At 38.3% G+C, this 16537-nt stretch overlaps 1 protein-coding gene across 1 annotated transcript in view; it reads right to left on the bottom strand.

Moving 5' to 3' along the window:
- LOC114137111 (collagen alpha-1(XXI) chain-like) overlaps positions 1–16537 on the bottom strand; it is a 59368-nt gene that overhangs the window by 4086 nt on the left and 38745 nt on the right. The window contains exons 22-31 of the mRNA XM_028005639.1: positions 15179–15232; positions 13972–14025; positions 12826–12897; positions 11767–11802; positions 10558–10602; positions 9200–9232; positions 7810–7956; positions 6761–6815; positions 2661–2855; positions 460–537 (exon numbers count right to left, since the gene is read on the bottom strand). Coding sequence (XP_027861440.1) covers positions 460–537; positions 2661–2855; positions 6761–6815; positions 7810–7956; positions 9200–9232; positions 10558–10602; positions 11767–11802; positions 12826–12897; positions 13972–14025; positions 15179–15232 — 769 coding nt within the window. The remainder of the gene's footprint in view (positions 1–459; positions 538–2660; positions 2856–6760; positions 6816–7809; positions 7957–9199; positions 9233–10557; positions 10603–11766; positions 11803–12825; positions 12898–13971; positions 14026–15178; positions 15233–16537) is intronic.

The following is a 16537-nucleotide window of genomic DNA, read 5'->3' as shown; positions in this document are numbered from 1 at the left end:
TTTCTTTGTTATTAATTCATCATTTGTAAGTAAATCGTAGCTCAAGTAATAGTAAACGTTACTCCTGATTGGTTACTATCTCTTATTTTGTTTTTTGGCTCATTCTTAATTGAAATGTAAAAGTTTCTAATGATTCTATAAGAAAATTTTAATCTCGAGAAATCTACATGAATCTCACTGAGTTTCTTTGTACGTGATTAAGCTCTATGGAAAGCTCAATAAATTAGAATGGTTTGGAACTATGAGACTGATTTGAGAACTTCAATGTACTTTAATGCACAACTTAATAATGCAACACAGCTGCCAGAGAAACATATGTTGCTTTTGTAATCGTGTCCTGAACGTTTACATTCATTAAACCAGCAGCGGACATGGTAACCTCTATGTCCAAATTACAAAAGTTCTCGATCATATTTCTAAAATCTCAGAAAAAGGACTTTGGTTAGGATGACAGCATACCTGGCTGTCCAGGAGGTCCTGGAGGTCCTTTGTAACCTTCTCCTTTGCTGCCTTTGGGCCCTCTCTCTCCTATGTCCCCTGTGAACACAAACATTTTCTTTAACAAAAAGAAAAAAAAAACACTTTCATTTTCTGCTACACTAACAGGTAAAAGTACCAAAACGCTCCCAGCCCTCTGGGCTTTCTATTTGCCCATCTACAACCATTTTAGTGACAGTAATGCATAACAAAATGAATTCTCTCAATCAGGATTTGTTAAGGATATTTCCATTTTCATCTCGGTTGTTTAAAATTTACTTTACATCCAGTCCACCCATTAAAGCTACATTTCTTGGGCAGGGACCATTTTGGCCTCGAGCCAGCCTAATGGATAATGCTTTTGAAGAAAGCAAGTGGGATAGATGCATTCATTAGTGCGCACACAAAGTCATTTGCAGCAATTTATTGATGATTATTTTCTCAAACACGTTTCATCTTTTTTTTTTCTTCAGCATTCATTTGATTGCACCGGATCTCACTGGTAATGGACCACAGCTTAACCACAGACTTGTTCAAATTCAAAGAACCTCTTAAATCCCCCCCCCCTGCTCCACATCCTCACTGGATTAAAAATTAAACATCAAATATATCAGGGTTGATCTTTTCAGGGTCACGGCGTAGACCCTGGCTCCGGCAGAGAGCTTCACCATGCATTTTGAGCCTGAAAAGAACTTCCATAAGGAGGCGAATCATCGACATATTGCCGGCATACTGGGAGCTGTGGTGTTCTTCCCGGTCTCCTCCAAAGTACAAGTAAAACCTCCAAGAATTCCACAGATCATGAGCTGGTCAGTTTCAGGAAACCGTTGGGTGACGTCAGGCCCTCGCACCTTGACGGGAATTAGCTGAGTCATACCAGTCTAAGGTCGGGATGTGACATGTTTATGAGAATATATGTGTAGCTCTGTAGTTTCACATGTCAAACTGGCAACCTGCCCAAGTTCTAACCTGCTATAACCAAACAGGTTCAGTCATCACAACTGATTTCTTGATAATATCTCATCTGCATTCAAAGCATAAATCTTGTCAGTACATTCTCTCTTAAAATTCACATTTCTTTCCACAAAAGTGAATGCATATCTACACAAACGGTTGGTCCCTTACCAGCTGCATGTACCTCATTTTTGCAAAACAGAACATGAAGTGGATGAGTGGGAGGAGTTGCTTCAGGATACTAAAGTAATAAAGTGCAGTGAAGGATGTATTATTGAGTTTTAAACTGCATTTTTTTCCCAGTGATGGTGATGGAAACTTTCAACATAATCTGCAATCAATTTTAAGATGTACCGTATATTGATCTGCTTTTGTTCTGGTTTGATTGGCCATTATCTTGAAAAACAACCTCTGTTGTCAAAGATGCCAGAAGAGTTACAGTATTTACAGCAGGTCAGATATTTACCATTCTGGAAATCTGCTGTCCACAGAAAACTGATAAATGCATTAACTTTATATCAAAAATAATTAAGGTTTTTATTCAAACGATTTTCTACTATAATAGATTAAATCAACTAACGGCTGAAGAATCACCACTTATTTAGGTGGGGGCTGCAGTGCCCAGGGGGGCCACCAGGTGTCCCAAGGGAGGCCTCAGAAGAAAATGAGGGGGAAAAAAATGCAAAAAAATTATTTTAATCCAGTGTTTAAATCAGATTTTGCATTATTGATAGATAACGTAACTTAAAATAATTTGCCTTGCTGATCTTTCTGATTGGCTGCCAGTCGAGCTGCTTTTGCTCCTCAAGCTAGCTTAGCATGGCCAACTAAAATCTGAAGGTGTGAGGCAGCATTTATGCCAAACCAATGAAATAATCACTAAGAACAGAGGATAGGATAAAAGTGAGAAAAAAACATTCTTAATGTCTGTGAGTGTTTAAAGGGGCCCTTCAGCCAGAGGCCAATGCTGTTTGTGGGGGGAAACGGCACAAATAGCACAAAATGGTGACTGCATAGTCACCATTTTAAACACTTATCTTATTTCTGGAATCAGTAGTGAAATATGTTGAGGCCTGTATTCATAACAAACGGGCTTGAAAAGAGGGAAACTTGTGAAGATTCTCATTATTTTTCACCTCCATGAAATAAGCAATGCTAACAGAAGAGATAAATCTGTCCTTACGTGTTGGCTGGTTTTTCCTCCTAATTTAAAATGCGTCATGTCAAACCTTTGATGCCTGCTGGACCCTGCATTCCAGGAGGTCCTGGGTAACCTGGAGCACCACTTCTTCCGGGGTAGCCTGCAGCTCCCATGGACCCTTTGGGACCTGGTGCTCCGGGCTCACCCGGGGGTCCCTTCACGGTGTTGCAGCTCTCGCACGTTGCTTGGAGGGCGAGGCTCTGGAGGAACGCTGGGAGCTGGTCTGCAGGATACAGTCACAACATAAATATAAGTGTTTGATCTAATGATCTAATAAGAAAAGGTTTTGTGTTATTTCTGAAACCAACAGCCACTGAAATCATTAAACTGGTACAAAGTATGAGCTAGTTTAAGGAAAGGTTGTTGTTGTTGTTTGTCTTACACCTTTCTTATCCATAGCAGCCATTTTGATGTTGGCTATCTTTGCATAAAGGTTTTGTTGTACATATGGTGCCTTCTATTTGTTTTACCGCATTTTGTTACATCACAACCACAGACTTTATATTACAGATCTGTTACTTACGCGGTCAGCCATCTCTTAGACAATACTTTACAGAAACACCTTTTGCTTCAGGTACATCTGTCCGTCTTTTGAGGTGTCATCTCTTGGTTCAAAAGAAGAGGTTCAAGAAATGTACTTCAAATTGACTAATTTCACGTTACACCTCTACACACTGAAGTTTTCGCCTGTTCTGTTCAAAACAGCTTAAAATCAGTCGGATCAGATGAAGGGCTTTTCTGAACAGCAGTTTTCAAGTTCTGGTCATAAATGTTCAGTCAGATTAAGGTTTAATATTTGACTGGACCTTCTTATTCATGAGCATGAACGAGAACTTGTGAGAGTTTTCTAGACTTTTATTTCTAATTTGTTTTCTAATTGTGATTGAGGCACAATTAGAAATGCTGTGCAGCTATAAGGAGGTTTGCTCTTACTTTTATATTTTTAGAAAGTTGTTAGGATGTGTAACTGTACCTACAATTTTTTTCAGGCTCCTGAGAAATTTAGAAGCTCTTGAAAAATGCTGGATTTAATCAGTCAAGATTTAATGTTTTTTAGTCATTCTCGACTTCAAATATCCTTCAACGTTCCCACTGTCTTAAGAGTCATTTTGGCTCACTGAGCTTTTTACCTTCAAGTATTAATCAGATATCAGTTTAAAATTAAATTAATACCTGAGCTACAACCTTATGGGAGTTGAAAAGGAGGCTTCATGGAGGGAGAGCAGAACCAAAGAGCAGAGAGAGAAGGAGGAAGTTCAAACTGTCTCTCCCATCGACAGTAACAGCTGAGGATCACGTCCCCTACTCCAGCATCTCTCTAACCGTACAGCCAAAAAGGGATTTGAAGAGGAGTGTCAAAAGCAAATGAGCTGGATTAGCAGAGATTCCCAACATCTGATGATGTCATCCAGGACATGTTGCAGTGGAGTATCATCTACAGTCAGAGGCTTCTTCAGATTTACGGCAACACTGACTGCTACCAGAGATCCATCCTCCCTATAGCATCACTGTCCACCACTGTTTGACGATACTTTGATGGTATGAGTTTGAACAATGTTTGATTTTCCCTTTGGGATAAATAAACTATTTTTGAATTGAACTGAACATGCTTTCATTGGTCCATTATAACTCTGGCTTTATGTTTCGGGTTATTTCCCTGCATGAACCTTCATCCCGGCCTCAAGGATTTTGCAAATTGTCACAGGTTTTCCTGTGCTCTGTATTTTCTTCCATCTATGTTCCAATCTACTCTGTGGCTGGAAAAAAAGTATGATGAAAGTATGACGTGGTGTTGCATGGTGCATCTACATGCTTTAAACAGTAGTTTGGGTAGTGTGTTTATTCTGGTTTTTTGTTTTACAAAGCATTTAACTTAATAAACAAAGGTCTCGTTTGATCAGATTGTTCCTCTTTACTGGTTTCCCGACACGGAAACTTTAAAAAAGCAATGAACTGTGGATATGGACTGAGGATGAGGGCTATTTTGTATGCCGCTGAAGGGCAGAAGCTGAGAATGCAGGCCATTTCATAGACAAAAAAGGACAAAATCTACCATTCCTGATTGCACTGAAAGTGCCGCCCTTTCCTTGCAGATGTTTCAGTCAATCACTCCAGCAAAGACAGCAAAGACAAGTTTTTGCAGAGAAGAAGCTGCTTTGTCTGGCTTGGACGCAGTTGATGCTAATCTCCTAAAGCAAAACTTTAGCCAGGTAAGTTAAATATGTTGCGTGAAAGATAATAAATACATAGTTGTACCTGGTTTACAGTCAGAGAGCAGTTAGCAGAGTATTCTTAGCGATTCGAAGCAATTGGTGTAAAAATGATCAACAGGAGGAACAACAGAGTTGGACTCCGCCAGGGCTGCCCTTTGTCACCGATTCTGTTCATCACTTTCATGGACAGAATTTCTAGGCGCAGCCAAGGTGTTGAGGGGATCCGATTTGGTGGCCTCAGGATCTCATCTCTGCTTTTCGCAGACGATGTGGTCCTTTTGGCTTCATCAGATCGTGATCTGCAGCTCTCGCTGGATCGGTTCGCAGCCGAGTGTGAAGCGGCCGGGATGGGGATCAGTGCCTCCAAATCCGAGGCCATGGTCTTGAGCCGGAAAAGGGTAGAGTGCCTTCTCCGGGTCAGGGGGGGTGTCCTGCCCCAAGTGGAGGAGTTTAAGTATCTCGGGATCTTGTTCACGAATGGGGGAAGAAGGGAGCGGGAGATCGACAGGCGGATTGGCGCAGCGTCTGCTGTCAAGCGGGCGCTGTACCGGTCCGTCGTGGTGAAGAGAGAGCTGAGCCAAAAAGCGAAGCTCTCGATTTACCGGTCGATCTACGTTCCCACCCTCATCTATGGTCATGAGCTTTGGGTCATGACCGAAAGAACGAGATCGCGGATACAAGCGGCCGAAATGGGTTTTCTCCGTAGGGTGGCTGGGCTCTCCCTTAGAGATAGGGTGAGAAGCTCAGTCATCCGGGAGGGACTCAGAGTAGAGCCGCTGCTCCTTCACATCGAGAGGAGCCAGTTGAGGTGGCTTGGGCATCTGGTCAGGATGCCTCCTGGACGCCTCCCTGGTGAGGTGTTCCGGGCACGTCCCACCGGGAGGAGGCCCCGGGGAAGACCCAGGACACGCTGGAGGGACTATGTCTCTCGGCTGGCCTGGGAACGCCTCGGGATTCCCCCGGAGGAGCTAGAAGAAGTGGCTGGGGAGAGGGAAGTCTGGGCCTCCCTTCTGAAGCTGCTACCCCCGCGACCCGACCTCAGATAAGCGGAAGAAGATGGATGGATGGATGGAGGAGGAACAACGACGCCAGGCTGGGCCCTAAGAGAGTTGAGAGTTTTGCTCTATTCTCTGAATGAGAATGATGACTCATTTCCCAATGCTAAATTACCAGCATAATTTATCAGCTAATGTGCTGCATTGCATTAGAATAGAAGGAAACTGGTGAATGACTTCTAAAGCGCATTTAGAAACTAAAATGTATTTCCGAAAGCCAGACAGACAGACAGATAGATAGATGAAAACTTTATTAATCCCTTTGGATTAATAGGCAATTTGTAGTTCCCTTTATCTTAAATGTCAAAATCTTAGACTTATTCTTTCATCGCATCTGGAAAGTATTCAGAGTGCTTCCCTTTCTCCACATTTTGTTATATTACAGCTTTATTCTAAATTATATAGAATAATAATTAAAAATTGCTTTTTGAGCAAATTATTCTCTTTGCTCAAAAAGTCTACAAATGTGTGTGTGTTTTGAAAATTTATAAAATATGAAAAAAAAGTCAAATTTCCGTAAGTATTTGCAATCTAGCTAAAAATAGAGCTGTTTCCACTGATCACCTCTCAGATGTTTGTAGAATGTAAATCTAACAACTTCAGTTGGAGTTCCACCACTAAATAAAACAGATTGTGATGAAACAAAACCTGAAAAAGTCACCTGAATACGTTTGCAAGCACTGTGTGGAAACCTTTAATGGACTTTCTTGAATGTTAATTAAAAAAAATTCTAACTGTTTTATTTGGGGGAGCTGAAGCAGCACTTTTCAGTACTTGTTGTTTAAAGTGATATTTTAAGCTTAAACACTCATTGTTTGTGTTTTTAGTTTGGCGGTAAAGAGGATTAAAACCATACGTACTGCGCAAAACATCTGCACACATCTTAACAAGATGTTCATCTGAAGGAGATTTGCCCTGAAACACACAGATATGCCACAAGTCAAGAGAGCGGTGCTGAAAACAGGAATACACACATCTTGTCTCTATATATGCCTGCACATGGATCGCCTACATGACTCTGCTCTACTCTGCACAGTTCTTGTGATTTTCCAGCTCTATGTGAGGGGGGTCACTATGGCAGGCGGCCAAAGAGTCTGAAAAGTTACATGACATGATCTGTGCGCGACACAAAAACATCTTCACCTTGTCATTACACAAAGTCATGAGACCTTGGTCTCATCTCCAGTATTACTGTTTTACATAAAGCTCAAAATACTTTCAGTCCTTGTGCCAGTCACACTTGTGACTGTTTGCACCGACTCTCAACCTTATGAACTCAGAAATCTGTGTTTCCATTGACATTTCGAAAATAAATTTGCTCAATGGGAACAGTCAATTTCGAAAAAACTCTTGTTTTTCTATTAAAAGTTTTGGGGCTAGAATGAGGTGTTTTGTTGGGGGTTTTTTTGACAGTTTTGAAATTAGTTTATCACACAAAACTGCAATGGAAACACTTTTTCCATATCACACGAGTCACATGATCAACAACCGGATGTTGCCACTGGCACAAACTACGGAGAAGACGATGACAGGAAGTAGTTGGAGGATGATGGCGCGGAATGTTTTTTTAATGTGATTTTAATTGCTTATTTAATGGCAACACCGCAATTGCAAAAAAAAAAATTTCGACACTAGTTGAATACTGTAAAAGTTTTACAAACATTTGTAATAGAAACGTAGTTGGCGCATACAAAATAGTTTGAGTTTGAGTTTTTGTATGAGGCCATTAAAATTGACCTTGATGCGGACAAGTCCACATTGATGTTTGAGTACCTCTGCGGAGTGAAGTGCACCTGAGTATGTAGAGGCCTTCAAACATCAATCAGGTCGTTCAGCCATTAGAGAATGCCAGCATCGTTAAGCTTGTTGTATCCAGCTGAGCATCGAAGTCTGAAGGGTTTTTACTTACAGGTTTTCCAGGATATCCAGGTTGGCCGGGCTGACCCGGAAGTCCGTCTTGACCAGGAAATCCCCGGGGACCAACAATACCCAAATGGCCTGTATCACCCTTCTTCCCTTCTGGCCCTCTTGGCCCACTTTCACCTTTCAATCCCCTCTGAAGGAAAACGCACAAAGTGTCACAATAGTATGAAAGTTGGAACTGAGAGCAAACCCAATTGTTTATATTTTCTTTGCTATTATTGTCCTTGGGTACAAACTAGTACAATGCCTTACAAAAGTGCTTACACCCCTACAGTTAAAAGAAATATAAATATAAATTTATGCCACCTTTCAACTTCTTTGTCAAAAACAGACACACATACACCAACTATGCACTATACCCTGTTTTGTAATAAACAATGAATAAAATGTATAGATGTTTGTGGTTGTTACATAAAAATGTTAGAAAGTTTTACTGTCTCAATAAAGGCTATTTCTATTCTATTACATGCTGTTCTATTCTATTCTAAGGCTTTTGTACTGTATTTACATTCATTCAAAAATTTGGTCCAATTAATAACATGTATTTATCAAACCAAACGTCATCATTAAAGGAAAAAAATCAAGAAAAAGAAAAAAGTAAGGGAACAAATGAGTAAAACAATGATAAAACCTATAAGTAGGCAACAAAGTATTGTCTTTGACAAACACATCAGCGTAATCAGATTGATCTAAAAATCTTTTTTGGTGTAAAGTTCAATGCATAAGCAATGAAACTGAAAACAGGAAGTCTGGCAAATGCCAGAAAGTGAAGTATGGTAGTATTTTTTCTGACTTCTTTGCTTTAGCTTTGCAGAATACTAGCAGTTTTATTCACCATGGCAGAAACTTTACAGTCTGTTTCATTTTTGACATCATGTATTAACAGTAAAGGTAGAACAACAGCAGCATATTAACTTAAACAATCACGAAGCTATATGACCTAGTGGGATTGCTTTTGGTGTCTTCCACTAATAATGACACTGCAATCAAAGAAAAGTTGTTTCCGATCATTTATGATTTTTGTATGTTTGCCGTACAGACATGTTAAAAGACGTATCATTTACATAGAACCAGCTGAAGACTATGATGCTTTCCAGTCCATTACTGGATTTTCATTACAAAGCTTGCTACATAATTTAGCACTATTTCCTACATTGCCGCTGTGGGAAACTGCATCTTCATAAATTGTGAGTTTCCACACAGTGCAGTAGGTACTTGACATTAAGTGCTTTTTAGATGTAAATGTTTCACAAAGTAGTGGGAGATTTCCCCCAGGAATGAGGAATTAGCTCTAAGTCTTCTTCCACTCCAGACGCTTGATGGAGCTACTTATTGGGCTACAAAATAAGACATACTGGAAGCCTAACTTTACAAACCTCTCCTTTCCATCCTTTGGATCCCACATCACCCTGGCAGGAAACAGAAAATTGGGAAGGTGGAAGAGCGAGGGAGGTAGAAGAGGAGAGAGAGAGAGAGAGAGAGAGAGGGGCAATTAGTTCTAGCCTATAGGGGTATTTTGGCATTTCCAATGTTTGGAAATCACGGGTAATTTCGACACAAATGTAAGAACTGTGGTCCACTGCCTATTCACGGTTTTTCTGTTGAACATAACTAAGTAATTTATTGAAATTCAAACAAAAATGCAGATTTGGAAGCTAAAATGCTACTTTAAATGCTTGTTGACTGATGTTTTCAGAGCAGCCAACCAAAGAACGACATTTATTTTCCTTGACGCTGATTGGCTGAACCTCCCAGAGCAGAAAGAAGACAGTGGATGATAGCTTCTGTGGTTATGCTACAACAGATTCTACTATTGTAGCACTACAACACACTAAAGACTTTTTTTTAATGTTAATACTATTAAAATAAGGAATTATATGTGTTCTTAGAAAGAGTCTCAAGTATTTGTGGACTTTAGGTATTAGCTATTTTACTGTAAATTAAAATTGGCACACAGAAAACAGACATTAAAGCTAACTGTTTTTAGCAGCACCTAAATTAGCGAGCCTCTCAGCTCTCCTCTCTTATTGGATAAGCCTAGAGGTCAATGACCACTTCCTGTTGTTGCTGTCTGCACAGCCCTATTAAAAAGATCTCCAGCTAAAGTAGGTGAACCATGATATATGTGGTGCAAACTTTTTTACACCACAGTCTAATTTAGTAGATGCAGGAGAAAGTCCAATATGGCTGCACTAGGAGTGGGTGATGTGGACTTAAAATCTCATCACGGTATTTGGTGGTATTATTGAGAAACCAAGTGATGATAATTTATTACTTGCAACTTTTTTTGTTAATAGTGTGGCTGTAGCCTGCAAACAAATGCTGCTCTTGAAAAATATTTACTGATCCAAAAATATGGCTTTACTGAATCATTCAGCAAAGAAAACAATAAAAATAACAATTCCGACAAGTCAACCAGTTTTTGGAGTTTCTGATATCATTAATTGCAATTTATTATTATGATGATTCCAAATTCTTCCCATAATAAAAAGCTTTTCATGATAACCATACGATATGATAAATTCACACCCCAAACTGTGATGACTGTTTGATAATTTCAGCAGTTTTCCAATATAACAGAAAATGTGACTTATAATGGTAACCATCACAATTATCTGCTGGAGTTTGTGATCATGCTCATGCTGCTATCAGGAGCTTCATATTCATATATAGACATACAGGATTTAAAAACACAAAGACTTTGCTGCCCCCCAGTGGAAGAACAGATACTCACAGGTATGCCGGGAGTTCCTGGTTCTCCATCTTCTCCTCGCTGCCCCTGTAAACAGACAAAAAAAAAAAAGATTGTCTGTCTCCTGCTACAGTCTGTGTGTGTGTGGGAGAGGAGGGGGGAGGGGTATGTATTTGTGTACTTTTATGTTTTATATATAGAGGATAGCAGTACTATAATAGAGAGTTATAACTATTCTCAGCTACAAAGGGAGGTCATTTGTGGAGAGGAAGCTTTGTGGGCGGATATTCAGTGTCAGCTTCTCTCCTATTGGTCAACATCAAGATCAAAATAAGTTTCGTGGAATTATAAAAATAAATTAAAAAATGCATTAAATAATGACAAAATATAAACAAATAAATATTGAAATTAAAAATTAATTTGATTAAAAAAAATAACACTGAAAATTAAAAAATAGTGATAATGTTAAATTAATACTGCTAAAAGCGATAAATATTATTAATTGATGTCAAATAAGTTGATATATAATCGACTTCTTTGATTATATACTGTATATATAATCAAATATATATACAGTATACAGTTCAGACCAAAAGTTTGGACACACAGTTGTAAAGTTCCTAGTTAATTTAGCACATTATTTTGTCAAGCCATTTTTCTGCTCCTCTGTTCAATTCCACATTTTTTTTTAGAAATTGCAATCTGAAATGCTGGGATTTGTTCAGTTAGTTAGAGATGCAGACTACTCTCCCATAAACAAAAATCTACCCAGAAGGTACAAGGGAATTCAGAAGCTGCCAGTTTTCTACAAAACTCTAAAATAACCATTTCCTATAAACAAATCTTGTGGTTGAAGTACACTTTTCAGAGGACCACAGTAATCCTCTGAAAGTGATACTCATTTAATCCTAGCTGAGATTTTTTTTGAGAATTTAGTAAAATGCCCATCTTGTGTAAAAAATAAAATAAAATAATATATATATATATATATATATAACTAGTAAAGAAAGAACACATATGATGACCTCACGTTGATGGACGGTTCCTACTTTTACAGTATATAATTAGTGCTTAAGAAAGTAGTTGCTCAATCATGATACAATAACTATCTAATTTATTTTGAAGACAAAAATATATAAGGATAACAAATAATGATAAAACAATTACTATTTTCTTTTTTTATCTGAAATATTTGATTTGGGATGATTGTGTTTTGTAGCTGTGGTCAGAGGTGAAGATTCTCCACCGTACCCGGTTTCCTTTGGAGCCGCTCTCTCCTCTGTCCCCCTAAAAGCACAACACAGAACTTTAGACTCCATGAAAACATACAGTCAGGTAATAACACGTAAGCTAAATGAGAACCTGATGTTAAAGATAACTACATTTATAAATAGTGGCACCAGTAGATGTTCTTCCCTTACAAATGTGCAAAAATTGCAGTGTTTCCATTAAATAATAATTTAAATTAACACATGAATAGGCTTGTTCATACGATAAGTCATTCAAAAAATCATGGCATCAACGGATGAAAGCATGAGATATATTCATAATGCAGTCATGGTGCTAACTCTCACCATCTATCAGCCAATCAGAGGAAACATTGGTGTCTTGGATTGGATTGTCATTGGAGAGACAAGTCCCGCCTACTTGGGAGTGGCTACGTATGAGACATTTTGGGAAAAACTGCAGTTGGCTATTTTACCAAAGCTATGGATTCAACACAATGGAATGACACACAACCTTTTATGAACTGTGTGATGCTGCGAGAGCTCTGCCGGAGCCAGCTGCACACTGTCCAAAAAAACAAAACCAAACTATCATCCTGCAGCTACTTCCTGTTGTTTTTTAATTTGTCGTTTAAGCTAGTACTAACCTCCAACTGATGATCATGTGACTTGTGTGATGCGAAAAAACACCTATTTTGATACTACAAACCGCAAAATCACCTCATCCTAGCACAAAATCTTTTGTTGAAAAACATGAGTTTTTTCAAAATTGGCATGTTTCCACCAGGCAAATTTATTTTTTTAATTTCAATTTTCTGGTTAATGGGAACGCAGCAAGAGAAAACTTAATACCTACTGCCAAAGAAGTGTGAAGGAAATTTTTACACACTTGAATGAATTATGTCATTATTGCACAAAATCAATAAGTATATTATGCTGTAAACATTTTCAGAATACAACATGGGCATCTTATATATTTCCAAAAGCCCTGGAACAAATATTTACTCTAAAAACGGTTGTTATCTGAAGACCTCTCTCAGTGTGGATCAAATTGTCTATACATCTTGCTGATATTGGTTCTCACCTTATGACCTTTCAAGCCTGGCCGCCCTAAAACACCCGGTTGGCCCGGAAAGCCTGGCTCCCCCACCAAACCCTGGAGAGGTCAAAGGTTATAGATCTTTGGTGAAACAAATCTGTTTTTAAAAAAAAAGGTTTTTCATTAAATTGGTGTACAAAGCAAAACATCTATGAAGTGATTTGAATTGATATGAGGTTCTTTATCAAATAGTCATTTCAGTCTCAAGCTTTTTTAGCTGGTTTTGGATGTTGTGCAGCTGGAATGTTTTTGCTCTTCCTTCCTTTTTTTTGTTTTTGGACAATTATGGTGCATAACCGTGGCAACAAGGCATTGTTTTTGCAGCTGATCAGTACCTAAAAGGTTCAAAAGCTGCTACCCTCATATTGAGCTGTTAGCATTTCATGAACTACAGCAACAATCTTCAGTCAGAAGTCTTATCTGATTTGTTGTAAGACTGGCTGCTACCATCTAAAAGGACTCTTTGAAGATACTTGGATCATATGAAGCATAGAAGAAACTTTGTAACAACATTTTATTTCCCTTTCGCATAAATAAATATTGAATTGAGTTGAAATTGTCAGTCAGGTTATAAAATCTTTGCTAGTGTACATTTAAATTAAATTGCTTAATATACTGATATTTTAATACGGTTTTGCTTCTAATGTGGTTATTTTAAGACGCTAACATGAACTTTATGTTTCTCTTCTTTCCATGATTTGTTTTTTTTTTTTACATAACTGAAGGATCAAAATGAGATTTCCAGCTGCACTTGTTAAAAAGGAGTCTGCAAAAACACTTAGCTTTGGTAATGAACGTCATTCAAATAATACTAAAAGAAATACGGGCAGTGAATATGTTTCCAACATGTTAACTTACTGACTCTAGCTCAAAAAGTATTTTTTATGTTTTCAAATATTAAAATGTAAAAGTAAATACAATCAGATGTCTGTTTCCAATGGATGTTACTGTTTAATAGAAGAAACTGAGTTTGTTGAAAGATGCCTGTTCAGCTTACCACAGGGTGTTCTACCTGGATGTCATAACATTGTTGAAATATTCATTATTTTCACCAAGATAAAATGAGCAAAAACACATGAACTACATTTAGCAGGTTACTTTTCTAAAATCCATAAGCAAATCTTCACTCACTTTTAGTCCTGGAAGACCAGGGGGGCCGAGAACTCCTGGTTCACCACATGAACCCTGTGGGCGGGACAAAGAGAAAATGTGATGACCTCATCCATAGCTCTGAAACAAACTGTAAAGCTGCATTTAACCATCTCAGTCACCAGCACACTGGTATCACACCACATATGTGAGTTACTGGGGTTTTCACAGAAGGCTTCTTGGAGGAAATTGATGTATTCTGATGGATTATACTCTCAGCTGATTCCATCATCTTCACTGTTTAACTTGCTGTGATGATCACAACAGGTCATTCAGAAGCCACATGGCTTTTATTAAGAAGAAAATGGCATCACTCTTGGTAGAATTTGAAGACTTACTGAAGCTATAGATTGTGGTGTGTTTCATACTGGCACTATTACTGCAACATGATCAGCCTCCTCCTCTCACCCTCCAGAAGCAAATGGCAAGAAGATGGAAATAAATATCAGTTGCTAAAGTTTGTTGTGCTTTCTTTCTTGAACAATGACAATCAAAGGAATTCTGATAAATCTTCCTGATAAATAGCGGTCTAGTTTTATTTAATGGACCAATACCAATATATTAAAAAAATTACTATCAGCCAATACGGATGTTAAGCCAATATGTCGTGCATCCTGAAGTGTGTTGCTCAATGGAATTTTCCAATACTAGCTGCATTTCCAATGCAAACATAAAATTTGTCAATATTCCGCTAATGTTGAAAAAAAAACACGATTTTGTAATTGAGGTGTTTCCATTATATAAGAAACATAAAGCAACATGAATAAGTTTATTCACGCGACAGGCTGCACCATTATCCTCCTGCTACTTCATGCTGGTCTGCATCTGCCAGTGGCAACATCTGGTTGTTGGTCATGTGACTCGTAGGATGTGAAAAAGTGCTTCCAGTTGTAGTTTTGCTAAATGAACCAATTTCAATATGGCCAAAAATCCATCTCATTCTCTCAGCAAAACTTTTTAGCGACAAATGAAAGTTTTTTTCAAAACTGTTATGTTTCCATTAAGTAATTTTATTTTCAAAATGTCAAATTGCACAATTATATGGTTAATGGAAATGTAGCTACTGTTGACAAAAATCTGCTACCGCCTGAGTTGGATGAAGATCACACTAAAAACCCTACTGCTGGGTGTGAACGTGAATGTTGGATGGCTTTGTTATATAACTACTTATACTGCTCAATACACTAACCTTGGGACCAGCTCTGCCAATTTCTCCGGGGGGCCCCTGGGGTCCATGAACTCCCTGGAAAGGCAGACAGAAAAGAGACACAGGGCTGGTTTTCAACCAACAAAACTACACAAAACTCACATCATCAGTGGTTGTCACACATCACTTCAATAAAATAAGAAAAACATAACAATGTATATGCATATGATAAAATAAAGAGGCAATACACTATCAAATACAGTTGACATATTGAGCAAAACAGTCTGCTGCATCAAGAGCCTGGCTTTCTTATTGTTTGTATGTCTTCCAATTATAAAATAAATAGACTTATAAATAGACTGGTTTTTATATAGGTTTTGAATGTAAATGCATTTATAAGCCTTACACATTTCCACATTTTGTCACATTAAAGCTACACACTTCATTGTGCTTTACTGGGATTCGTGTGACTGGTGAAAATAAAGGGGAAGATAATTGTGAAGTGGAAGGAATACAAATAAAAATCTGACGTGTGTCATGCATGCATTTGGCTTGGCTTGTGGGGGGGTTTTATGGTTTTTCTTCTTGCCACTCTTGTCCAAGTTCATTATTTACCATGTGCATCATAAAAAATCCCAATAAAATACAACAAAAGTTGGTGGTTGGGACGTGGCAAAATATGAAACAGTTTAAGTGAAGTGAATTCTCTCACAAGGCAAACTATTTGTAACCTACAGTGGCTGATGCAGAGCTCTCCAGCAGGCTGCGAGAGACAAATGCAGTCACTTGTTATTGAAAGACACATATGTGTGCTGACTGATTCATACTGATTTCTTAAGACAGGAAGCTCTTCATTGTCGTCCTGTTAATCCACTGAGTCCACCCAGGTCATGCTGGGTCAGATTGCATCCTCACATTTTATGATACGGTAATTTGTAATGCTTAGGTCTGAACACAAGAGGGCAGCATACATTAAAAAACAGAAACAGAAACGGTTCTGATTTGTCCGAGCTCTCCAAGAATCAGTGTGTAACTGAGTTAAGATTCTTCTCACACTAATTCACTGTTGCATTAATCAGACCAATGATTGGATACCCACTGTGGACAACAGTGATGAAAAATGTATTCTGTCATACATTCCCTCTCAGAAGTCTTCACACTCGTGTCATAATGCTAAGGGGGTTTTTTTATTGTTATTGTTTTTTTTGGGGGGGGGGTTAAACATTTTCCAAATGTTACATAAATCCTGTACAATTACAGTGACAAATCAATTAATTTATCTCATAATAGCAAAAATAATCGGCATAAATATGCACACCCTTGAGCTAATTCTTTGTTGACTTATCGTTTACACCTACCATCAACTAGACAAACTGTTTCTGAACAGCACGTTCGCCTTTG

The sequence above is a fragment of the Xiphophorus couchianus genome, chromosome 21 (assembly GCF_001444195.1).
Source record: "Xiphophorus couchianus chromosome 21, X_couchianus-1.0, whole genome shotgun sequence".
NCBI classification, from domain to species: Eukaryota; Metazoa; Chordata; class Actinopteri; order Cyprinodontiformes; family Poeciliidae; genus Xiphophorus; species Xiphophorus couchianus.
The sequence above is the reverse complement of the archived record's forward strand: the minus strand, read 5'-3'. Positions and strand labels throughout refer to the sequence as shown.